The sequence below is a fragment of the Crassostrea angulata genome, chromosome 8 (assembly GCF_025612915.1).
Source record: "Crassostrea angulata isolate pt1a10 chromosome 8, ASM2561291v2, whole genome shotgun sequence".
Taxonomy (NCBI): Eukaryota; Metazoa; Mollusca; class Bivalvia; order Ostreida; family Ostreidae; genus Magallana; species Magallana angulata.
The window spans coordinates 51,774,260-51,800,090 of record NC_069118.1 but is presented as its reverse complement, the minus strand read 5'-3'; the positions used below and the strand labels follow the sequence as shown (position 1 = coordinate 51,800,090).

The following is a 25,831-nucleotide window of genomic DNA, read 5'->3' as shown; positions in this document are numbered from 1 at the left end:
CATGGAACTGTGGGATATGTTTTGCGACTTTCTGTAACTTTAACACAAAAGAGTTCTCACATGTATCAACAGACGCTCGTTTCTCTACAAGGTGTGTATTATGTGTGCGTTTCTTTAGTTGTGTAGTTTAGTTTAAAGTTTTCGTGTAGTTTTAGTATGTAGCATCAGTTATTTTCATTTTCACTTTTTTGGTCATCAGTTGAAAAAAGGTTTTCACTTTTAATGATTATGGTCACAGTCTTTGCGGATGAGGGGGGTCTCTGTCTGTCTGTCTGTCTGTCTGTCTCTCTCTCTCTCTCTCTCTCTCTCTCTCTCTCTCTCTCTCTCTCTCTCTCTCTCTCTCTCTCTCTCTCTCTCTCATATTGGGAAGCTGAACCCTAAGATACACATGTATGGTAATTAAGATATATGGTATGTGATATTTATATGTACTATTTATTTAAATGCATACGTAGACGTCACTATTTTTTTTTTACTTAGATCAGCGAATTAATTTGGGTGTTAGTTTTAACAAAAACATGTACACTACATCCGGTAGTGTCCTTCTAGCCTAGTTGATAAAACAATTACACGTATGTGCTTGTGTATACACACTGATATATGTACGGTTGGCGTCGTTGACCTTGTAGGATATATAAGTACAAGTTCCTGTCGGTGGTTTTATATAAGACTAAGAGACGATGCCTGATGAAGAACACAGGGATCTCTTTACAAAGGAGCGGGTCTCAAATTACATACAATATAGATTTAATTTTACAGAAACACGAAACACTTCAAAGTTAAAAAAAAGATTTTTTTATTGATAGAGGTGGTTCCATGCTAATTTGTAGGGAAAAAAATATCAAAATGTTTAAACACCCCCCCCCCCATCCCACCCCCCCCCCCAAAAAAAAATTGTACATTGAAAGAAGTTATTTGTTTTCTGTACATGTGATCAGCAATAACTTATTGTAGTAATTTAAGGAATACGGATCGAATCATCATTTTAGCATTATGAGGTGATTAAATGCAGCGGTAGGGAATTATCAAATCCAAAAAGAAAAATAATTGCCTGCTGTTCGATCGAATTCATGTATTCTTATATACTTGAATAAAATACTTATGAAATTCAATTTTTAAAAATCCACCCCCCCCCCTTTAAAAAAAAGCCTTGATCACACCCGACCATATTTGATCAGCTCATTATATTGAAAGGATAATTCTTTATCACTTAAGTTTTATGTAATTTTTCAGCAATTTTCAATTAAATATTAAAATAGTTATTGATAAAACGTTTTGGCAATACTTTATAAAACGGTTCGTAAAGGTAGTGTTATCACAGTGAAGACACTCGTCTGGAAAATGTAAATGTTTCATGATATGAAAATGAGAAATATAAACGCATCAAAATAATAATAAATACGCATGAAGTTAATTATAAGAGACTTGCGTTTGGCAGTACAACTATAATTGTACGCTTCGGCAAAATGGATTTAAAAAAAAAAAATTAAAATCATTGCAACATTATTGTTTTGAAATACAGAAAAATACAGAGGCAGGGAAAATCAGCAAATGTATATAGATCCACATCAAAGCGAAAGTCAAATTCGTTTTTCTCGCATGAGAAAAAAAAACCCAACAACAACGAAACGAACAACTGGCTAGCGAAAACTACTTACCTAATACATTTTCATTAATTATGTATGCATAAATGTATTACATAAAAGGGTAGATTTATGTAATTCTTCGAAATGCAATTTGCTCCCATAATGATGACAGGTCTTATTTATCGCTCTAAAAGTTGTTAAGAATCGTAATCTTCATAATTAAGCAGAGAATGGCGTTAGTTCTGACGTCACGATGAAGCTGACAATGCGATAATCAGCTGCACAGATTGTGATAATATAAGAAGGGGAGTTTCCCAATTAATCTCACTCCATCTCTTCACCTAAAGAATGAAGTGAAGAGAAAGCAATACATATATATAGTGAATTATAGCATGGAATTGACGTATACATATAGAGCTGAGCCTGTGTACTGATCGTGCGCCGGTATATATATGTACGAAGTTATAAGATTTTTTCCCCAATAAGCCCTGAATTCCACTCACTGTCAGAACCACGTTAAGTTGCTGTTCACGAGGCATAAGAGGCGAATATCGATCTTGTTAACTATATAGCCGTCGTATCGTCTCGTGTCATCTGCCGGACCGGGAGGAGAAACGGAACACATCGGGATTCCCCTCATCCTCCATTCCTCATACTGCATCCCACCGACACAAGGTAAGAGCACGTGCCCTCGTGGGCGGACCCTGGGGCCTCGGGTAGAAAAGAAAGGAGGGGGGGGGGCTAGATCGCAGCGCGAGTTTGCAAGGTGCGCGTTTTTCATCATCGACGCTTGTTTACAAATATGTAGCATGCAATGTTAGAACCATGTGGTGTAATGTGATTGTATTGATTTTTATATTTAACGTACGTGTGTTTAAAATGACTTTCAATTGTGTCAAATGTTATGACTTCAGTTATTACATATCGTTGGAATATTATCTTGATTTGCATTGTTTATCTCGCAGTCGATCACGACATGCATTATGCTCGACGTTTTACCTAATCAATGCAAATGAAATATCAATGAATTCTACATTTATGAATTGAAGAATTGACTTACAAAGATCAATTCATTAAGTTGTCTGTAGTTGCATGTACACAAATATATTCAAATTTCTAATTCGTGCTCGGGGTGGCGTTAACGTCTTTTGGTAAAATTTATTTATAAATTCTATGTAACGCATTTCCATTGCACATATACCCATGTAAAAATATGTAAACTATCAATTTTACTTTGTTTTCAATTTAGATTAAACACAAAAATATATTTCTGTTCCCTGCACATCACCAGCGGATGCCTGTGTTATACAAGTAAATGTATAAACAAAAATCTGGTCACAATGTTACAATGTGCATTTGTAACATATTTCCATCCCACGGCTTTCAAGCACAAGCTTGTTATTTAGAAAATGCCCTCTCCCTTCTTTCATCCATGAAAATTTATTTGAAGTTTCCATAATTACAATATAGATATTAATTATAGTACTATGAGTGTATGTGTATCAAAAATTTACGAGTTCGAAAATTGTGATTTTTAATGCACTGGTCAATAAAAATTGCATATCACGTGCATGTTCATTGTATGATCGCCGAATAAACTGCATGCTTAAATATTTTTTATCATTAATTTCACATCCAGTTATTTTAAAGGAATGTGATTGCGTTTATTGATGCGTATGATAGACTCACACGCAACTATTGATTTACATGCATTGCAGTGTTTGCTCATTTATGCATTTAATTTTCTCTTCCTAAAAAAGAATTAATGGAGTGAAAAATTAAAGGCTTTTGAATCAGAATAAAAGCTCCAACACACCTACTCAACTCCTAAAAAAGCCGAGTAGGAGTTTTTAATTTTCTTTTAAAATTGTTTTACTTTTATGTTCTTCATGTGGATGGATATACTTCACTGACTTTCCTCTCTCAATATTTTGAACGATAGAATTATAGTGCATTAAACCAAGTCACCGAATTTAATTACAAAATGTGTATATTTATTTACTTTAAACCTTTCCCGCTTCAATTGTGTTCAAAACCCTTTAGAAATATTTATATTAAGTAAAATTACATCCGTTTTAACTAAGGTTTTTTTCTTTACAAATATATAGGTTGCCACTTCTCTCGTTATTGAGGATTATATCAACCAAAGGTATGACATGTGACAGACTGAACTGATGTTCTATATTGGTTGTCATGGATTCATCATACCCCCGAGAACGCCATGAATCCGTGGGGAAGAGGTACCAGAGTCTGACCAACGATAGCAGCAGGTAACTCGATCGGCGATGTTGTACGTGATAAAGCGTGGGGGGGGGGGGGGGGGGGGGGGCTGTAATGCCCATTGATGCGTATACATGTATATACTGTATCGTGTAATTAGCAAAAGGAAATTATATATACGATACACGTATAAGGTTTTTGAATTTCATCAATAAAACTTATACAGATACAATATGTACAGGTATAAAACATGTACGTACTAGCTCTATATAAATATTAACCAAGACTGTTTTGAAAGTTGGGGGGGGGGGGGGGCAGACTCATCCAAAATATCTTGACAAGCCAAAAAAAAAGGGGGGGGGATTAAAAGCCTTTCCTCTTCTGCATAATCAAAAGTTTAAACGATGACATTTTAATGTTTGCTGTACAAGATATTTTTCCTCAAGTAACAAAATAGGAGTTGCTTCCCGTGATATTTTCCAAAAGGTTCATGAACTTTGGTTCGGAACTCTTCGGTACTCTTCATTACTGATCAATAATTCTCATTGGTAAACAGCATGGCAGACTACCTGATCACCGGAGGAACGGGCTACGTCCCAGACGACGGACTCACGGGGGCCCAGCTCTTCGCGAACGGTGATGGACTCACGTACAAGTAAGTCGGGGGGTGGGGCTCTACCCCAAAGATCGCACCTGTTGCACGTTAAGTCCCTCAAAGTTACAGCACGTGTAAGGTGTGTGGCATGCGTAATATCAGTGTAATAGATCTCATAACAGACAATTAAGGGATTGGGGGATAATTTGAGAGGTGGCACAAAGATTTAAATTATATTTTGGGTTCGGGGATTGACTTTGGGCAGCAGAAGGGGCCCCTGGGGGATGGGGTAATTTGTACCTGAAATGAACACTGAGTCAAATAGTTCCCTTTTCTTAAAACTATGCGTAATTTTTCTAAGAAATAAATTAGGGTATCAGTTTAACTGGTAACAGAAGCATGTGTTATCAATGTGGTATCAAGTTTGTTCAGGAGTAATATGAGCTACTATAGTTTTCAGTATTCATGTGTTTTAACTCGCTTCCTAGTATATAAAACTGCCTCCAGTGAAGTGTTTTGTTTTTGGTCTCGTACCTTCCAGAATCAATATGCTTTTAAATTAACAACCAGGGTATTGAATGTCGATTGTTGTCAAAGATTATTAACTTTACAGGGAAGTGATTGGTGTTTATATATACATCTAAATAATGATTAGCTATTGCATAAACTCAGCATTTTTGTCGGTTATTATATTGTGTATTCTCAGAGACTAATTTAAAAGCTATTCAAGTAACAATGAAGCTACAGTAGTAGGTACCATAGCTGCCAGCATCTGTGTCAGCTACAGATTGTCATACTTGTTATTTTCTTACATGCTGCCCTGAGAGAGAGAGAGAGAGAGAGAGAGAGAGAGAGAGAGAGAGAGAGAGAGTCCAAGTGATGTTGGATTTAATGTGCACTAGTATGTCTTATACATGTATTTCAAATGATGCATATCCCTTTCTAAATAATTAAAGCTTTCATCGATTACTAAATGAATTTGAATGAAATTTTAATCATTTTTCAGTAAGTTTGTTGCTTTGTATAAGAGTTACTTAGCAATTTTTCGATTCAGCCTAATCATTTGCAGGCTTGTTTTCGAATAACAATGCATAATTTATGAATTGTGCTGACTGCATGAATGAGATGTATGTTTGACACCTATTCAAATGAGAGAATTTTATTTCATTTTTTCTCTATTTTTTACAGTGACTTTCTCATATTGCCTGGATTCATTGATTTTTCAGCGGATGGAGTGGTAAGTAAAGAAAAAACCTTTAAATATAAGCCATTAAGGATGTATTTTCAGTACAACCCATGCATATCTTACCGGTTTTTTCCTTGGAAAATGTAAATTTAAGGTATATGTGTTGATAATCAAAAGAAATGTACTCTCTTACAAAACAAGGTGAAGTAAGGTACTTGTATTGTCCGGTGTGTTATAGAAATATTGCCCAGTGTGTTATAGAAATATTGCCCAGTGTGTTATAGAAATATTTGCCTTTATTACCTAATCAAAGGGATTTTGTTGTTTTATTACAAATTAAATATTTGCGTCTATTTTGAAGTGCCGGTCAATAGACTGCGATCTATTAGACCGCCGGTCAATAGACTTCGATCTATTGGACCGCCGGTCAATAGACTGCGATCTATTGGACCGGCAACGTATTACAGAACGCGGGTATGTTAATGTTACATCCTTTTGATAGTTCTCAGGGAATGTATATTCCTTTACACAGACGCTGTTTTTAGTATTTGGTGAAACCAAATTCAATGCTATATCAAAATGGAGTATCAAATAATCAACAGTTTTAAAGCCTCATATAAGGTAAAAGACTACATGGATTTAAAATCTAAGGGGTTGAAGACTCCCCCTTCTTTGTGTAAACTAATATTAAATTGAGATGTTGTAATGCATGCAACAGGTTTTGTGCACGTAAAAGATGAAAAAAAAAATCTTAGTATATTGCATAATGGCACGAAAACCATCTGCAATATGCAAATTATAAACCCCGAAAAGTAAAAAAGGAATTAGGTAATAAAACAATTATTTAATGCTTGAACAGTCAATAGACCAGAATTTTTTTCCCTTGGTGCAGGGAACAGCTCAGTATGATCTATTGCCCACGGCCGTTGGCCTCGGGCAATAGATCATACTGAGCTGTTCCCTGCACCTCGGGAAAAATATTCCGGTCTATTGACTGCTCAAGCATTAAATAATTGTATAGTGTGCGTTATAGAAATATTAGCCTGAGTTACAATAAACAGAATTCTGTAAGTGTAGGAGTGCCTATAGAGGTGAATCACCGGGTTTAAATGGCCATCTATTTATAATCAGGCCCACCACAGCTCCACTGTTTACATGCTTTCATAATTGAAAGAGAGAAAAAAATATTTGCTGCACCAGGAAATAAGAATTGAGAGTGGGTTAATTCAGTTGAAAATTTTTAATTGGGAGAGTGTGGTCTGAGTTTTTAAACTTGTGCACAATCCCAGTTGTAATTTTGTACAATAAAAATATGTTCAAATCAAATTAATTGAACACACAAATTTAGAGACATTTAATAGTTAATGTTTGCCAACTTTCATTTTTGGAAGTTGATTTAATCAACTCTCCTATGCAGTAACTTGGGCAAACCGAAAGTGGAACAGTGTTTGGACCTAAGCACAAATCAATACACCGCTGATAACATGTAATTCTAATTGATAAATTCGATGTAATGAGTTATTAAGCAATGTTTTTCAAAGAAACTTATTTATAGACTCCTTGTAAAAATTCAGATTTTAAATGGTACGGATAATTTAGATATTTTTTTAAGTCGTTCATTTTATGTATTCCTATGCTAGAGGTCAATATAGTCTAGTTCAGCCAGACGCTTGGCTGTCTCCGTTGATCTCCGACAAGCAGTGAGTCTCTCTTGTTTGTCGGAGGTTAATGGAGACAGCTGAGAGTCTGGTTGAACGAGACTAGAGTTCAATTTTGCTTGGGTCCATACAATTTCTCATAACTATTTTGATTACTGATACGTAGTTTGATGGAATAATTCTTTGAATATTACTCAACATTTTCACGCAATTCCTGCGTGAGAATTCATATTAAAAAAAAATGTGCGTTATTCAAATACATATAGTGAACAACTTGCCATGCAAAATAACATATCGTTGATTTTATTATAAATAATAATCGATAAAATCAACTCCCGTCAGTACTTCAGTACTTTGATTATGATAGTAATGTTTATGTTTTGTTTGACCTCTTAGTCCTGAATAAAGATGTCATACTCTGTCCTTGTGAATACCATACATTGTTAGTACCTAATGATCAGATGGCAGTTACTGTAGAATCTAATTCTATGCCAGGATTAAATTCTGCGATTAAACCGTTTTGCATCAAATAACGAGTCCAGAACATAAAATTACGAACGCTGATTTTTTGGTCATACTTTTGTTAAGTTTACATCCAGTCTATGAGAGCGAGATTTTACAATTGGCAAGATGTATGTGCTTCACACAATTTTATGTCGATTTTAATTCCTCAGGTTTAATTAGAAATCTGCATTAACTTTGTTTTTTCCTGCTGTAATTATTTTGGCATCAGGATCATTTGTGAATATAAGCATGGCATAAGACAGATGTTTATCTGTAACAAAAACTTAATTCCTACACCTTTTTCATATGCGGTACGTTTTGAAAATATTGAGAGCTAGATTCTGAATATGATTTAACAGAATTCCCTTGAAACATATTTTAGATATTGTGTTAAGTCTAGAAATATCTTTTGTCAAAAAGGGGATATTTTATTTTCACTTTTTATAGTGGAAAGATATCTTCATTTATGTACTAAAAAATATATAGCTTTTTAAATCCTGGTAGTATACCCTTTCACTGCATGAACTCAGTGTTTACAAAGCATTCATATTTACATTCAGTTTGCATACTGGTAGTTCCATTACTTCCTTTTCTGGTTGGCTTGACCCTGCAGAGCTTTTTAATTTAGGTGGTATATGGGACAGTTCAACACATCCTTATTGTGATGTACTTCTTATCAAAATAAACAATAAAATCAAGTTTAATATTGTAAATTTTTCCTTTCCCATAATTTACCTAACAGCGTAGTGCAATGGGTTAGAGCTTTAACTTTGAATCTGTAAGCCATAAGTTCGAATCCATCTGGGGCTTTAATACATGTATCATTTTTACCTTTCGGAAAAATTTTTTTTTTGACAAATATTGTGGAATTTGAAAATTTTAGAAGAGTGAATGTAGTCTGATTATAATGTAATTATATCCACATGAATATCGACAGGTGTCCCATCCAACCTTTATTCAGCTCAATGATTGTCCCTATTTTTCATTTTCAAATTAGCAGATAAGTAATAGGCATGATATGTGTACACTATTGTCTTAAAAATGCATTGATCAGCAATGATTTGTTTGTTCTGCATCTGATAAAGTAGTTTAAGAATGATTTTGACAAAATCTTGATGGTAAATATATATATATATTATATTTGACACTAAATTATCTTTTAAAAAAAAATTGCTGTAATGAGAGGATATTGTTGTAGAAAACTCTGTTAAAAAACTGTGTAAAAATTAAACATTTGCAATAATCTTTTATGGTATCTGTTTCCTGTGCCATAAAGAGCAGGAAAGGGTTAAAAACTCAAACGCATGCCTAACCATGTAACATATAAGACATTGATATTCCAGGACCTGACCTCCGCCCTGACCAGGAAGATCACCCTGAAGTCTCCGCTGGTCTCCTCCCCTATGGATACAGTCACAGAGTCACAGATGGCCATCGGAATGGCGGTACGTGTGTCGGGGGGGGGGGGGGTCTCTGATCGAGTGTAGCAGATCAGATAGAGATCTTTAAGTGTTAGTAAGAAGTACAGATAAGGCAATGGATTGGCTATTGAGGTTTCACTGTAAAGAATGGCAGTATGTTTCAAATGGGGTAGAGACGGCAGTGTGGGGGGGGGGGGGGGGGGCTTGTGATAGCATAGCACATTAAATACAAATGTTTTATTGTTAGTAAATAAAGAATAAATATAGATATGTGTTGATTGGCTCTTGAGCACTGTTGAGAAAGGTAGTATGTGTTGAATGGGGAGAAGGTGGGCTGGAGAGGTTTCACTGTAGAGTGTTTGAATAAGACAAGCCTTGAGGTGGACGAAAGGAGTTCCACTGCAGGGTGAATACAGATTAGAAAAGCAAAGGTTTACATTGTATAATAATAAGATGAGATATACATATATACTGTATATACATATTTATGTACTATCATGATAAATTACACAATTATTAAATGGGCCAGCAATTAAAAGATGTTTATTGCAGAACTTTATTCTTACTATTTGATTTTAAAGAAATTAACATATGTTGATGTTTATATCATCTGATAAAAACATAATGATATCATTAGGAATTTGGACTGCAGCATTCAAATTAATTGGAATTTTGACCATGATGACATTCAATGGGAGATTTTATAGAATTTCAAAGAAAGATGAGAAACAATCAATAGATTCAATACAGTCATGTATACCTGTATACTGCAAGCCCATAATGAGTGTAATCTTACAGTTTTCACTCATTACGAAGGTTCAATGCCGTGGCCATTATCATATGGTATTGATCTTGTTTAGAAGAAGAGCTTTATATGAAAATAAAGGGAAAAAACAACATTAATTAAAACTCTAAATTTATGGGTTTTTTCTGTGGTTAACAATAGTTTACAGGTAAACAAATCACATCTTTAGATTTTAGGTAGATCAGGACTTGGGATCATGAAGCGTTTTTAGACTTAAGTCTAAATTTCAGTCATTTATGAAATTCTAATTTGCCATAAAGTTATGTTTAAAATTTGTAATTATCAACATTATAAAGAGACACATTTTAAAAGCATTTCATTTTATCAGTGTATTTACTCACAAGACAATATGACAGTTTACAAGTTTTGACTTAAGTGTAAGATTGCTTCATGATCCTGGGGTCAGATGGTTAATTTGTTGACTATGGAGCCTCCTTTTAACTGAATATGAGATTCCTGTTGTCAGGAAATACATTGAATGCATGTCTTCGTAAAGTCAAACTCACTCAAATGAAGTTTTAATCAAGCAATGTCAAAAGTAGAAGCACTCCAATATATAATAAGAAATTAAGCTCATGAGCGCTGATCTCCTAATGAATTTTATATTGATTTGTTGAATAACGAGCTCATTATGATGGAAGACCCATGGATGGGAGAAGTTGGTTCCATGAGGGGATAATGAAGATTAAGCCCCAGACAGGAAGTAGGGATAATAAATTCCAGTGATTCTGTAGTCGTCTCAATGAGGCCATTATTCCACTAACATGTTACAAAATGGCATCGCTTAAGCACAATAGAATAAGCACGGGAGGAATATACTTTAATTCTAATTGAGCCCGCCGAGTTGGTCCAATCTCATTATTGTTGATCTGATCCTGAATCAATAATTTATATCAACAGAGTGCAGATTTTAGTGAAATTTCCTTGTAATCATATTATTGTATTGGAAATATACTTTCTGGATAAAATTAAATAATTATGTACATTATGTAGACATAGGTTGTAAAAAAAAATCATCTTGTGTGGAACATTTTGTTAATTATCATTTTATTGATGGACTGTTCATTTATGAAAGGTGCCTTATTTGATACATCACCCAAAGCTTATTATTTTCAATTCATTCTGGAATTTATTGATTTTGAGTAACCTGTATAGAGATCAGGTAAATTAATGAGTTATGATATTAGATCCATCAGCTTGTACATGTAGCAGACAGAGACTGTATTTAATTAAGGAAGTTGCTATGGCATCTCTGAAAGAAAAAAGTAATCTTGGGTTTTATAAAACATTTTCTTATTAACGACAGCTCATAATATTAGCAGGTATTGTTTGATTAAGTTTTAATATTAGATGCTCATGCTATGGCCCGTTGTTATCTGCAAATACTGAGATATTGTCAGATATAAGCAATGTGCTTCTGCCGCTCTATGTATATAAATGATATTTTTTTATTAAGATGAGAAGCTAGGCAATGATGCTATACATATGTTGACAATGTTGATATTAATTTTGATGGCGATGATGAAAAGTGATTGATTTCTGATTGTAGCTGTGTGGTGGAGTAGGTGTGATCCATCATAACTGTACAGCAGAGTTCCAGGCCAACGAAGTCAGGAAGGTCAAGGTTAGTAGAGATCAAGACCATTAAAGTCAGAAAGGTCTATCAGTAGAGTTCAAGGTCATAGTTGTCAGAGAGGTCAAGGACAGTAGAATTTAAGGTCAATAATGTCAGAGAGGTCAATGTCAGTAGAATTTAAGGCCAATAAAGTCAACAAAGGTCAAGGTCAGTAAAGTACAAGGACGTGCAAAGTGCAAGCTCAGTGGACATGAAATTCATAAAAATCACTGTACAGTTTTATTTATTGGAATCCACTTCATGAAAATGACATTTTGAAGAGCTACCATTTTTCAATAGACAGCTTTTTATAATCGAAAAATAGTATTGTGGGAAAACAGAGGAAAATGACATGTACATGTTATATGATCCCCCCAAACTATAAATGTTTTGTTGCTTGAGTCAAAAGTGATAAAATGTTATGCCACTGGCAGGTATTTTATTTTCATCACTAGATTTTATAGGGGTATAACTTCATCAACATTTGACACAATGCAGTGGTGTCCTAGAAATAAAAAAAAATGTTTTTAGTGGGATGGGGGCACATTTATTTGGTGCCTGTATTAAAAGAAAACTTTGTATTTGTGTATATGTACATTTACATGATTGTGTAATTATTATTTTTTTATTTACAAACAGAAATATGAACAAGGATTTATCCTTGACCCAGTTGTCATGTCCCCCACCCACACAGTCAAAGATGTCGCCCAGGCCAAGAAAAAGTTCGGGTTTTCTGGAATTCCAATCACAAATAATGGTCACATGGGAGAGAAATTGGTTGGGCTTGTCACCCAAAGAGACATTGATTTCCTTACAGATGATGAGATGGATACACCTATTTCAGAGGTGAGCATTTTTCATATTTCTCTCATTTATGATTTATTGCTGGAAGCTAAGATTATATGCACCGATTAGATTAGAAGAGTTTCATTTAATAATGAAAAACTAGCTTGTATCAATGCAAAATATTGCCAGTGTCAGAATCCAGACACATGACACCATTTTCACAGCTTAAAATGTTTCAATGTTATTTAATACAAAAATCAATCCACACTTTACCAGAATTAAGTATAGATTTGCCTAATATCTTTCATCCTGTTACTGCAGAATCCTAATTAAATGGGAGGAATTAATTTCTGTGTAAAATCACAAGAAGCAACTCTTGCAGGTTTTAAAATCTTGGTTTTATTTTTTATACAGTTTTGAACTATAGGAAATTATAACAAAAAATTGGTGATCACAATTTTATATTCTCACGATTTGATACAAAACACAGCAGAATCATGGAGTAAAGTGCTTAATTGCTTTAAATAAGGAAATTTCAGTATAGTGTAGGGAAGAAATATTGGTCAATAACAGTCTTTTGGAGATGATATATTTCTATTAAGTAGTTTGTATTGCATTTAAGAAGAAAATTATTTCTGTGTTCACAGGTGATGACAAAGTATGAAAACTTAGTCGTGGCCCACAATGGGGTAACACTAAAAGAGGCCAACTCCATTCTACAGAAAAGCAAGAAAGGTATCAGATTGCACGAGTTATATGTCAAGTTATCAAATAAAAATTTTAAAGTAAGAGGAGGAAAGATTCAAAACGTATAATGATGGAAATGGTTGAATCAGTTTGCCAGATGTTTGAGTATGACAATGATTCATACATTTTTATGCCCATGTCATTTAAAGCAATATGAGCTGTATTTTTTAGAATTTTATTTTGCTATAAAAACCTGCTAGTATGCTAAGACTGCAAGTAACTTAAACTTTTATGATAAATAAGATTGGAAAAAATCATTAATTTTTGTCAGAGGAAAGATATCTCTTCTAAGGAACATATAGCAAAAAAAAATTTGTACAGGATGACAATAATTCAATTTTGCTCCAATTAAGGCTCCTTAACGGCCCTTTTCACAAAACATTGGCGAAAAGAAATTTAAAAACCATGATATTTTTGTCATTTTAGTAGAAAATAACATTTTCTTTAAAAAATTTGCAGCTCATATTGCTTTAATAGAAAGACATGCTTTACTTTGGGAAACATTTTTTATCCATCGTTCATTACCAGTTCTTCTGAACCAGTATTTAAAACATTTGACTTAATGTTTATGTTTACATTTTTTAAATACTATCAATCCTAATTAATCCTATAGTTTTTGTTCATAACTTTATGTATTATGAGTGTAAATGACAAAGCTCTAATTGCTTTATCTTAAACAGGGAAACTCCCCATTGTAAATGATGATGGGGAACTAGTGGCACTAATTGCCCGAACAGACACAAAAAAGAACAGAGAGTTTCCTCTGGCCTCCAAAGATGAAAAGTAAGTCAGATTTAGACAGCTCTGTAGATATATGTCTATAAACAAAGAATATAACATGTCAGTCATTCAGACAGTAACAGACGAACTGTTGTCTCAACAACATGTGCTGCACATGCTTTAACACTTACAGTGATAAGATGATTAGTTCTGTTGGGCACTGAGATTATTGTTTTGGTTGGTAGCTGAGATGATTGATTCGGTTGATCACACAGCAGACCATTTTTTGTCCAAATTGTTGAACACCATGCTCTTCTGAGTCTTCTCCATTGCTGAGAGTTCTGGTTTCTGATTTGTACAGGAAACAGTTGTTGGTGGGGGCAGCGGTCAGTACACATGACGAGGACAAGAAACGTCTGGATCTCCTGGTGCAGGCCGGTGTAGACTTTGTTGTACTGGTAGGTGTCCTCTAATGATGTATGGGATTCCTCCATACTATGACCTACTTTGTTTCAAAATAAGCATGAGCAAAAACTGTAATTATTGTACATTTTTAATTGTTATACATGTTATCTATCACACTTTTGATTTTAATTCTAACAGTATTGCTTAGAAGGTTAAAAGTCAGCTATTGATCATTTAACAAGTTTACCATTCTAAGAATTTTTTTAAATGGTCAAATTTTGCTGAATTAGAAATTTTAAAACTATGGCTGTAGTTTTCAAGGATATTGTGGGTAGTCTCGCCCAGAATTCTACATCCCGAACAAAAACTTGAGCTCATGTTCAATTTGCAGGACTCCTCTCAAGGGAACTCAATTTATCAAATCAACATGATCAAATACCTAAAGAAGTCCTACCCTGCACTGCAAGTCATAGGAGGCAATGGTAAGTGTTAGAGAAAGAGGTGTACATCTGAAAAGAAAGAATTCAAACAGTACCCAAACAGAAAGAACTTTAAAATTACAGAAAATGTTTCGGATGTTGAGAGTTTAAACTAATCTCACAACAATTATAATCATTTAAAGATTGGCATACAATCCGTTTTCTAAAAAAAAAAATTTATTATTAGATAAATTTCGGAATTTCAATTTCCGGGTATATATAAATACTTTAAAAAATCGTAACACATTGATTTGTTTAGGGATTGATTTTCTGTCTGTATCAAGCGTCCTGGTGATATGTTCGAACATGAACAGATTTAACTGGAAGTTCTTTAAAATATTTCTTTTTCTTTGAATATTTGTTTTCAGATGGAAAGAGTACATGTAACAGTATTAATCTTTTGTTTTGTTTTTTTAATTCTCCTCTGCATGGACAAAACTAGTTCCTGTTAATCATTGTGAAATATCTACAGAATTCCTGCATGTATTTACAGTCATTTATGTGTTGTACATACCTATAAGGACGCTTGCTGCAAACAGACAATGTCATGTTAAAAAAAAAAATATTTTTAAGTGTTTGATAAATGCAGAAGCATGTATGCTGGACTATTATAAAAAAAAATGTCTTCACATCATGAAATTTAATGGTGGTATAAATTGAAAAAAAAGTGTTTATTAAATTATTCATATAAAAATTGAGAATATATGATTATCTTTCTGATGAGTATTTTTTAGATTTTTTAAAAAATTTTAATTTCAAGATGGTGTTATTACAATGATTGTTTAGGGGCAAGCACTCTTATTTAGTTCATATAATGGACACACTGTATGTACCAAACAGTACACACTGTATGAAGCATACAGTACATACTGTATTTACGTAGCATACAGTACACACAGTGTGTAACTTAATGTACAGTACACACTGTACTTAACATACAATATACATTGTACGTAACACAACATACAGTACACACTGTATGTAATGAACAGTACACACTGTATGTAATGTACAGTACACACTGTATGTAATGTACAATACACACTGTATGTAGCATACAGTACACACAGTGTGTAACTTAAAGGGGCATGGTCACGATTTTGGTAAAAAATTATTTCTCCAATTTTAATGTTTACAATGCTTCAGTAAGGCATTTTTAATATGCAACCAAAATTTGAGTGTCATTTGTTGAGTTATAAGCGAGTTACAGAGATTACAATTCTTTGCTATGTAAACAAAGCCTTTGCTTACATTTTGAATGTTGAAGTGAAAATTACAGATTTAGACCAAAAATAATGTGATAAATGATAGGACCTGTTTATTTATGCTCAAAATGAATAAGGAGATAGACAAATCAGTTTGAAAAAGATTTTTACTGGTATATTTAACATATGTAAACAAAAACAGGGCACGAGCCTTGTTTACATGACAAAGAATTGTGAGCTCTGTATCTTGCTTATAACTCTATGATTGAGTCTCAAAATTCATTTGATCATTAGAAATGCATTACTAAAGCATTGTAAATAATAAAAACAGAAAAATGAAATTTGACCAAAATCGTGACCATGCCCCTTTAATGTACAGTATACACTGTATGTACCATACGGTACACACTGTATGCACCACACAGAACACACTGTATGTAATGTACAGTATATAATGCACATAATGAACTTGCTTATTAATAATAAACACAATTGATATCAAACTTACCAAATTACAATATGCATTAAGCATTTCAAAGTTACTGCTTTTGGCTAGTTTATTTATTAATTAATAATCAAATGAAATTTTATTAAAACATTTAAGAAATTTTATTTTAAAAGTAGACCTCTGTTTATACAATATACCATGATGATGTATCTCTCTGAAAATAACTATGTACCGTAGATCTAGCTTCTGAAATCAGTGAAATGATAATTATTCTTGAGAAAACTTAAATACATGAACACTTCATTTGAAGAAAAATAATTCAGCTTGGCTTATGAATAAACTATCTTGCATAGGCCAATAGAATTGCTTGTTTCAGTTAAATTTCGTCTGTCATTTGGTAAATTAATTTTATCATTCATGAAAAAAAAACCTTATTATTTAAGCATTTTTTACAACGATATTTTCTGGATAAACATGTTTGAGGACAGTGATTGATGTTTAATTTATTTCTTGCTTTTGTTTGTAGTCGTGACGGCAGCTCAGGCCAAGAACCTGATAGATGCGGGGGCGGACGCGCTTCGTGTGGGTATGGGCAGTGGATCAATCTGTATCACCCAGGAAGGTGGGTCATTATTTAACAACCTCACAAACAAAATGTCATCTATATCACATGTATGTGCTCCATTCTCCAATATTTTATTTAAACTATTTCATTTCATCAAAGTTTTTTAATTGTTATTACTGTATACCCGAAAATATTCTCCCCGGATTCATTTTCCCCCTTTCGTCCTCATTGTTAGTGACAGAGCGAATTTAAGACAGGGCAAAATCCTGTCTCTTGAGTTATCTCTCTTTAAACAAAACTTTGTCTGGGTGAATTCAAGATGAGGTGAAGCTGTTTCCAAGTAGAGACAGCAAAAATATCATAGTGCGAAAGTGACCCAGGCCCGTATACCATAATTCCCCAAGTGTACTTACTATGATGTGACAGGCATATTAGCTTAGAATGAGTTGCATCTGAGTTACTTATATTTCTAACAATTCATGAAATGTCAGAAGAATCTTTTGAAGGTAAATTTGTTTCCAGCTATAATATGCTTCAATAAATGCATGTATGTCTGATAAGTATACAAATAATTATGCTAACAAAGATCAGACATCAGGGTTACTTGAATGGTTGTTTGATTTCCAGTGATGGCAGTGGGGAGACCCCAGGGTACAGCTGTCTACAAGGTGGCAGAGTACGCCCGCAGATTCGGGGTCCCAGTCATAGCCGACGGAGGAATCTCGTCTGTGGGTCATGTGATCAAAGCCTTGGCTCTCGGAGCATCTACAGGTAGCCAGGCACTTCTTCCATTAAAAAGATTTTGTTTCCGTATTTCAATTCTTTTTTACATTTCAAATATTTTCATGTTTTTTAATTTTCCCCAAACAGTCAGAATTTGTTGTCGCCTTGTCGGGTAACTCAAATTTGTACTATTTAATATGTTGTTTGACTTTTGCAGTTATGATGGGGTCCCTGCTAGCTGGGACATCAGAGGCCCCAGGCGAGTACTTCTTTGCGGATGGGGTCAGGCTGAAGAAGTACAGGGGCATGGGCTCACTAGATGCCATGGAGAAACACCGCAGCAGTCAGAGTCGATACTTTAGGTAAGTTTGTAATGCTTACCTTCTTTGATGTCCTCATAGAAAATTTAATGTTAAAGAGCACAAGATGTTTTATTTTACAAAATTCTTTTTGTTTGGTTTATTTTTATTGTTCAAGATTTAGTTTGAAAAAGTGTGGTCAAATTTTCCCATGATTTGCCAAAAGATGATTGAGAACAAAAGGGTTACTTTCACCCTCTTATGGTTGTTAAAAAACTTGCCCTGTGTCAAATACACCCTGATATAGTTTTTGTTAAAGAAAAATAACTTGTGATAATAAAATAGCCCTGTTCTTTAATTTGCTCACTGTTCATGAGTGTAATAGGTGCAGAAATTAAATGGTGAAAAACTTCCGTGTATACTGTACTAAGTAAAACATTATTTTTGCCTTTTGATTATTCTGATATTTTACTATACAGTGAGAGTGATAAAATAAAGGTGGCTCAAGGAGTCTCAGGGTCCATTGTTGACAAAGGTTCCATCCACAAGTTTGTGCCATACCTCTACGCTGGAATCCAACATGGATGCCAAGATATCGGGGCCCGCTGTCTCTCTAATCTCAGGTAAGAGCAAAGTCATGCTTACTTTGTTACACCTGTAGATATATGAATATGTTTACCAAGTCACACCTATAGATTTATGATAAAGTTTACCATGTCACACCTGTAGATCTATGATAATGATTACCTTGTTACATCTGTTCATCTGTGATGTACTGTGTAGATCTTTTAGACCTATGAATCTATATGATAAATACCTTGTTACACCTGTAGATCTATGATAATGATTACCTTGTTACACCTGTAGATCTATGATAATGATTACCTTGTTACATCTGTTCATCTGTGATGTACTGTGTAGATCTTTTAGACCTATGAATCTATATGATAAATACCTTGTTACACCTGTAGATCTATGATAATGATTACCTTGTTACACCTGTAGATCTATGATAATGATTACCTTGTTACACCTGTAGATCTATGATGTACTCAGGGGAGCTGAAGTTTGAGAGGCGGACAGCATCAGCCCAGGTGGAGGGAGGGGTTCACAATCTTCACAAGTAAGAATCATGACCTTTACTTCAAGGTTCAATGTATAAAGACCTTGACATTATTATACATGTAGGTGTGAAAAATGTACCTATGTTAGATGGTCATCAAATGACCAAGATTTTATTTTGACCATTCTATTTAAGCACTACTTACTATATTGATTTTTTTTAATTTTGCTGTCACTTGAATTTTATCTTTGAAGTGGTGAAATATAAAAATGTATGTCAAAAGACATTTTTAAACTGAAAATTCATTTTAATTAATTGATAAACCTTATTAATATTAACTTCCGGGAGATTGAGGGAAACATAGTTACATCACTCAGCTTCATCCGACCATTAAGTTTTAATGATAACTTTGGATGCTAGGGTATAGTTTTGAAAGCTAAATTAATGAGACTTGTGCATGATATAGAGAGAACCTGACAATTTGCTGGTTCTTCCCATTGTGACCTGATATTGGTATTTTTTTCCAAAACCAAACGCCACGGGCTACCAGCTACCTTTCAAAAATTTAAGAAATTGATCAGTTCTTTATGAGAGTTAAGTGAATCCTCATGTGTTAGACACAACAAAGCCCTAGTCATTCTTAGTGTATCAATCAAAATTTTGCAGTCATAATATTTATATGGTAAATTGACCATGTACATTTATTGCTTGTACTTTGTGTGGTTATCATTCATTGAGACGCTTCATTTGAAATTCAGTGTATAGAGTAAACTGAATTGGTAACTTAAAAAGATGTGAATTAATTTGTTTGGTAGGGTTCTTAGAATCTAAGGTAAGAGAAAGACGTGTCAAATTCTATCTTGATTGCAGTGACTATATCAAAGTAAAAAACTATATGGCCAGGGGCAATTGTAGATGTTTTAGAAGTGGATGCCAGGGTATAGTTTTGAAAGCTAAATTAATGAGACTTGTGCATGATATAAAAACCTGACAATTTGCTGGTTCTTCTCATTGTGACCTGATATTGGTATTTTTTTCCAAAACCAAAAGCCACGGGCTACCAGCTACCTTTCAAAAATTTAAAAAATTGACTGTTGTGAAGAAAATCTGACACTTAAAAATTTTTTTTAAATTTATTTGACTTTGAAAAGACTTAACAAGATGGTAAAAGAAATAAAGGTTTTAAGCTTCAACCTACTGGATGAAATTGTGGTATTACTGACCAGCTATAGAAAGAGTAGGAATAGGGAAAATTCCTCTCAGAAAGCATATGTAGGGTCTAAACTTAAAAAAAAAAAATTTGAAGCAATGAGGATAGAATTTAACAGTTGTGTTGGATTGCCAGATATCTGGGTGATGCATTTACTCATTGCCTGTGTATGGTGACCCATCATGGACATGGCACAGATACTGTATGTGGTCCCCACTCATCTTGGACACTCCTCTCTTACACTGGGGAGTCATCATCACTAACTGTACACCCTCATTCTTAAAATCCAACACCAATCAAAACGGCAGATTTCTGTGTTCATAGCACAGCTTTTGTGAATTTTATGTAGTTTTTGTTTGAGACTAATATTATGAAGAGTTATCTCTTTATTTCTTCTTTTTTAAAACTACAAAGAGCTTCAGTCTAAAATGGCGATTTTAAAGTAGTTTTAATTTTTTTTTTATGAATTCAATATCATTTGCTTTTAATTCTAAATGCTTAATGTAGTATGCAAAATTTGAACAAGACATAATTATCTCATTTCTTTGGCTATCAGAGATATTAGACGAAAGATGGGTCAAGTTCCTGTTGGATTGTCCTAGGCCAAACTGTATGTGTTTCTGGATCTCGTTATCACACTGTAATTAAAAGAAATACTGAAAATGGTAATTAGGGTGTTTGTTTGTAGAGAAAGTTAAACAGTTACTGTACTTTTTATAGAAGGAAAAAAAACCCCACTGCCACATCTAAACAAAACAATTCTGGAAGTTTGCCTTAAAAACTTTAAGTTTAATTTTATACCAAAATGAGTTCATATATGCAATTAAATGTCTTTATCAATAGTTTAGAAATGGTTCAGACCAGTAAATCAAGGCTTAAGCCCTGCAAAAATAAGTTTTATGCATTTTTGCTGCTTTATTTAAAAATAAATTATTGTAGTAGCATATATTAATTGAAGGTAGAGGGGAGGGGGTGTATGATTTCTAAGATATGTTTTAATTTTTCCATGACTCCATGTGCAAATCATGATGTTTTACTCGCACATGTTTTAGTTTATATATATACAATGACATTTGTGTGAATCATTGACACATGTTGATCCCCCTGCTAGTGACAATGATGTGGAATGCATAATAATGTTTGAATGCAGCCCATCCATGCAGTGATCTTTTCATTCTTATAACATCATGATGTCTTTACTTTGGTCAAAAAGTGATGTCTGTAGATGTTATAATTATAACTGCTCATCTTTAAATTTTAAAATTCCCATAAAATTGATCAAATTTTTCAATATTTATTTTATTTACTTATAAAGGATTGAATTTTTTAATAGTCCTTCATTAATCTGGAATGTAAGGAAATGTTTTAATTATTTTAAGCATTTATTTTCAAGGAATACATTTTAAATGCATGGTATTCTGTAACTGAAATGAAACAAATGTCTTTCATGATTACTGGTAAAAGATACGATATTTAAGCCAATCGCTTTATTTTCAATTTCAGCTACGAGAAAAGGTTGTATTGAGAATATTGGGACAAAATGACAATGCCATCCATTGTGTTCTTTTTATAAAAAGATCTGACCAAAATCAGCTAAAGGAAATGGTTCTCGGACGTTCAAAGGGCTAAAAGTGCATAATACATTTATTTAGAAAAGATAAATTGTCAATTGCAAAGTTATGAAGGTGCAATGTTTACATAGTGTTATATATATGTATATACAGGGAATTATTTCCTCAGTGCTTCAGCAGGTTTTTTTGTTTATATACTATAAATAGCATTCCTTTCACTTCTGAATTCATTAAGAAGCTTTAAAGGGGCATGGTCATGGTTTTGGTCAAAAATTATTTTTAATGTTTACAATGCTTTAGTAAGGTATTTTTTAATATGCAACCAAAATTTGAGTGCCATTCATTGAATTATAAGTGAGTTACAGAGCTTACAGTTCTTTGTTACGTACACTAAGCTTTTGTTTTCATTTTGAATGTTGAAGTAAAAATTCCAGTTTAAGACCTAAAATAATGCGATAAACGATAGGAACTGTTTATTTATGCTTAAAATGAATAAAATAATAGACAAATCAGCTTGAAAAAGATTTTTTCTGGTATATTGAACCTATGTAAACAAAAAAGGGGCACAAGCCTTGTTTACAAGACAAAGAATTGTGAACCCTGTATCTTGCTTATAACTTTACTACTGAATCTCAAATTTCAATTGATCATTTAAAATGCATTTCTAAAGCATTATGAATAATAAAAACAGAAAAATTGAATTTAACAAAAATCGTGACCATGCCCCTTTAGGGTGATCCAAACATAATTTGTTTTTTTTGTACTGACAGTTTATTTAATGCATCTAATCTGTAGCTGTACAGTAAAACACGTTTATTGCAAACATGCTTATAATGAATTGATGCTTATAGCAAAGTGATATTCATTCCCCTTAACTTTAAAAATATATTGAACACTTAACGGATTTATAGCAAATAACGCTTGTAATGAAGCAAAACTGTCCATCCCTGGTACTTCTTTATAAGCGTGTTTTACTGTATAGAGTTGCTTGCCTCCATAGTTTGTACTTATTCATTGTTTACTACATGCATCAACATACAAAAAATCAGGTTAATTATAATGATACAGTCAACAGTAATTTCAATTGACTCCTTTTTGTTAAAAGTGTTGTATAAAGAGAGACATAGTGTGGTTTTATCAATTTCCATGGAGTTAACGTTTCAAGCATTATTTTAATTGGTGGCCAGTGATCCAGTCAATACAATATGTTACTAGTCTAAGAATTGTTATTTCAATTAACATTTCATTTCATGTAATAACTTAACTACCTAATCTGGGAGAAGTAATTTTTTCAGATGTAAGAAGTGATTTTTTTTTTCAGCAGTAACATATAGAAACATAAACTAATATTCAGCAGTCAATGGAGCACTTTCCTATTATCAATTCTTGCCACAGGTTACATTTTCCTGTAACAACATCAATTGTAGTGTTTTAATAGAGAAAATAAAAGAATTTAGTGTAATATCAAATGTTTAAAGTCATTGTTACATTTAGTAAAATTTGCAAAAACATTTTGCCTGATTTTATATGTATACACTTGGCTGTTTCTTTTTGTCTCAAAATAAACCATATGGTGTATTTATTAGTTATGTCATACATTAAGCGTATGACAACATTAGAAAGTTATGAGATAGGATATTTATATATATTTATAGCACCATAATACATAGATTTTTTCCATGTCTGATATAATAGAAGAATAAACATACCAATAGATAGAGTCAGTTCTTTATAAATGCCTTTTGCCATTTTGAGCACACCCATGCTCTCTATTGCTTTTAGCAAGAGTTACACTTATTTTTTAAGTTGTGTTAATATTGTCAACAATTTTGCTTCTTATATTTTTTTTGTATGAATACTCAGCCACTGTGGCTTTATGATTATTTTTGTAGTTTTATTAATATTAGTGTTTGATATTATGTATGATATCAAATGTGTAATATATGTTTCCGTCTCTGATCTGATCTAAAGTTTCTTGTTCTTCACCTCTGCCCTGTGAAGACAATGGCGTACAGCTGTTAAGGTGGCTTGATGGTCCTGGCCATTATTTATCTCCATCAGAAGAAGAGCTCTGTATATTGATATAGAAAAACATTAATTTTTTAAAAGCTCAAATTCAGTATATGGATTTTCCTTTACTAAATAATAGTTTATTGCTTTAAAGAAGGAAAATAATCTTAAATATTGAGGTATATCTAATGGATAAACTTGTTGACCATCTGGCTTCCTTAAAATGTACATGTCTAAGGGTAAACAAGGGTAATGGTAAGAGACGTCTAGCTTCAGATCTGGGTAAATGTATGGTGCAAGAAAATACAAGTAAATGAGTTGTCTGAGTAACTGAGATGTGATTACTTACCTATATTTGTTCAGATGTAGCTATAAGAATGAGTGAACACTGTTGCAGAAGATCAGTTTTACATAGGTTAGTAGTCAGTTGTGTTAACCTTGTCTATACCTTTGGCATTATCTAGTTGATGTACATGCACGTTTGATTATTTCTATCTGGGATTATTTAAATTTGGTCATAACTGAGACAAGAAGGACCTGTTTATTTTATACATTGTTCTGGTGCGTCTCTAGAACATAAGTAAAGTGTGAGAGGTTGTTATAAATATTCTATATGGTTTAGTGCCGATTATTGTATGAACCTGAAAATAAAATACTTCGATGTTTCCGTCTCTTATTCTTGTTCGTATTAAGATCACCTGACAGTGTTTATGAACATCGTTTCCATCAATAGATGTATATTAGTCTGTCCTGGCCTTACTGTACGCTTGCTACATGTACTCTAGCGACGTTTTGCTCAAGGTGGTATTGGACACTAGTCGATATTAATGTGGATTAAAATTTTTGTTATAACCAAGTTAGTGAAACGAATTTAACGCACCCATTAAAATGGAATGACCTGACACCCCTTAGAATGAACTGTTCCAAGGGAATAGCTGAAGCCGGCAGCTGAGGCAGTCTGGCTGAGAAGCTCAAAGAGAAAACAGTTGAGAAAGTATACTGAGAAGAAAAGTATTAAGAAGTTAAACGTCAGGAAAGGCTAGGGTAGGAATAAAATATACATGTAGTGTCACCAGCAGTATTGGTATATGGGAAATTAAGTTGGGAATCAGGACGTAGTGGATCTGCACAAGATTGTGGCACCAGGCCCCGAGGTTATAAAACTTTCTTGAGTACGATCTCGTACTCCAAATCGTACTCCGTGCTCCAAATCGTACTCCTACTCAAGATATCGAGGTTATAAAACTTTTTCATACTCCTACTCGTACTCCGGCTGAGTACAAAAATGCGATTTTCTGAGTAAGCTTTGAAGCTTTCTCAAAGTCGTACTCAAGACATTTAATCTAAATAAAATGCAGTGCAAACATATAATATTGTTTATATTGTAACGTTGCTGTATTATACGCTCTAATTTAATCATATTTACATGTATATGAATTAAAATGGAAAGTTTTTACCATTTTATTAATGACATATCTAGATATAAAGGAGGTGAATTAAAGAGTAAGGGCGAACTGCAACCAAGATTATCAAAATAACTTTTAGATAGTTTGCTTCATTAATTAATGTACATATACATGTATAACTACGTACAAAATACTACCGTTGAATACATGTAGCTCGACTTATTAAGAATTCTGTTTTTTGTCAAATACGACCCATACACCCCATCATTTAAAACAAAGAAATCAATGTACATGTATCGTTATTAATCAATTTCAATCAGATGTACTTGCTGGGTCCATTTTTTGATTATAGTGAAAATGTAGGTTAGTTCTGAACATTACAAAGGATGGGGGATGCATAAAAGTCTAACGCTTTCTATTACTTACTTATTAATCAATTATCATTTATGTTGCATGCCACAAAACTTTTTATAGAATAAGCGGTAAATCAGTGGCGGAGTAAAGGAGGTCGCACCTGGCGTCCCCCCCCCCCCCCCCCCCCCCACAGCCCTAAAAAAAATTGTCCAAATAAAGTTAAATCATACTCCTTCTGGCAAAGAAAATG

At 33.5% G+C, this 25,831-nt stretch overlaps 1 protein-coding gene across 9 annotated transcripts; it reads left to right on the top strand.

The window, feature by feature from the left end:
* The first annotated feature begins 21 nt into the window (after positions 1 to 21).
* Positions 22 to 24,486, top strand: LOC128161327 (inosine-5'-monophosphate dehydrogenase 1-like). Of its 9 annotated transcripts, XR_008240353.1 has the most exons (20): positions 2,012 to 2,261; positions 3,695 to 3,856; positions 4,363 to 4,461; positions 5,590 to 5,638; positions 9,093 to 9,194; positions 11,525 to 11,599; positions 12,230 to 12,436; positions 13,024 to 13,111; positions 13,804 to 13,906; positions 14,205 to 14,301; positions 14,640 to 14,730; positions 15,096 to 15,110; positions 16,907 to 17,002; positions 17,573 to 17,716; positions 17,886 to 18,030; positions 18,447 to 18,590; positions 19,007 to 19,090; positions 19,846 to 19,862; positions 20,797 to 20,850; positions 21,744 to 24,486. XR_008240353.1 is itself a non-coding variant. In XM_052824598.1 (19 exons), exons 2-18 carry the CDS (start codon positions 3,780 to 3,782, stop codon positions 20,840 to 20,842), a joined length of 1,662 nt encoding a protein of 553 aa, XP_052680558.1. In that variant the 5' UTR covers positions 22 to 91; positions 3,695 to 3,779; the 3' UTR covers positions 20,843 to 20,850; positions 21,744 to 24,486. The 9 variants fall into 9 exon arrangements, 7 of the variants coding, with proteins under 7 accessions (XP_052680558.1, XP_052680557.1, XP_052680561.1 ...); XM_052824598.1 differs by lacking the exons at positions 2,012 to 2,261; positions 19,846 to 19,862 and adding an exon at positions 22 to 91; XR_008240352.1 differs by lacking the exon at positions 19,846 to 19,862 and having other exon boundaries at positions 2,011 to 2,261; positions 20,797 to 20,905.
* Positions 24,487 to 25,831: the final 1,345 nt, after the last annotated feature.

Coding starts and splice junctions, on each gene's coding strand:
- LOC128161327 (XM_052824598.1), top strand. CDS start 3,780: ATGGATTCATCATACCCCCGAGAACGCCATGAATCCGTGGGGAAGAGG. Junction 11,600..12,229: donor ACGAAGTCAGGAAGGTCAAG/GTTAGTAGAGAT, acceptor ATTTACAAACAG/AAATATGAACAAGGATTTAT. Junction 19,091..20,796: donor GGGGTTCACAATCTTCACAA/GTAAGAATCATG, acceptor TTTGGCTATCAG/AGATATTAGACGAAAGATGG.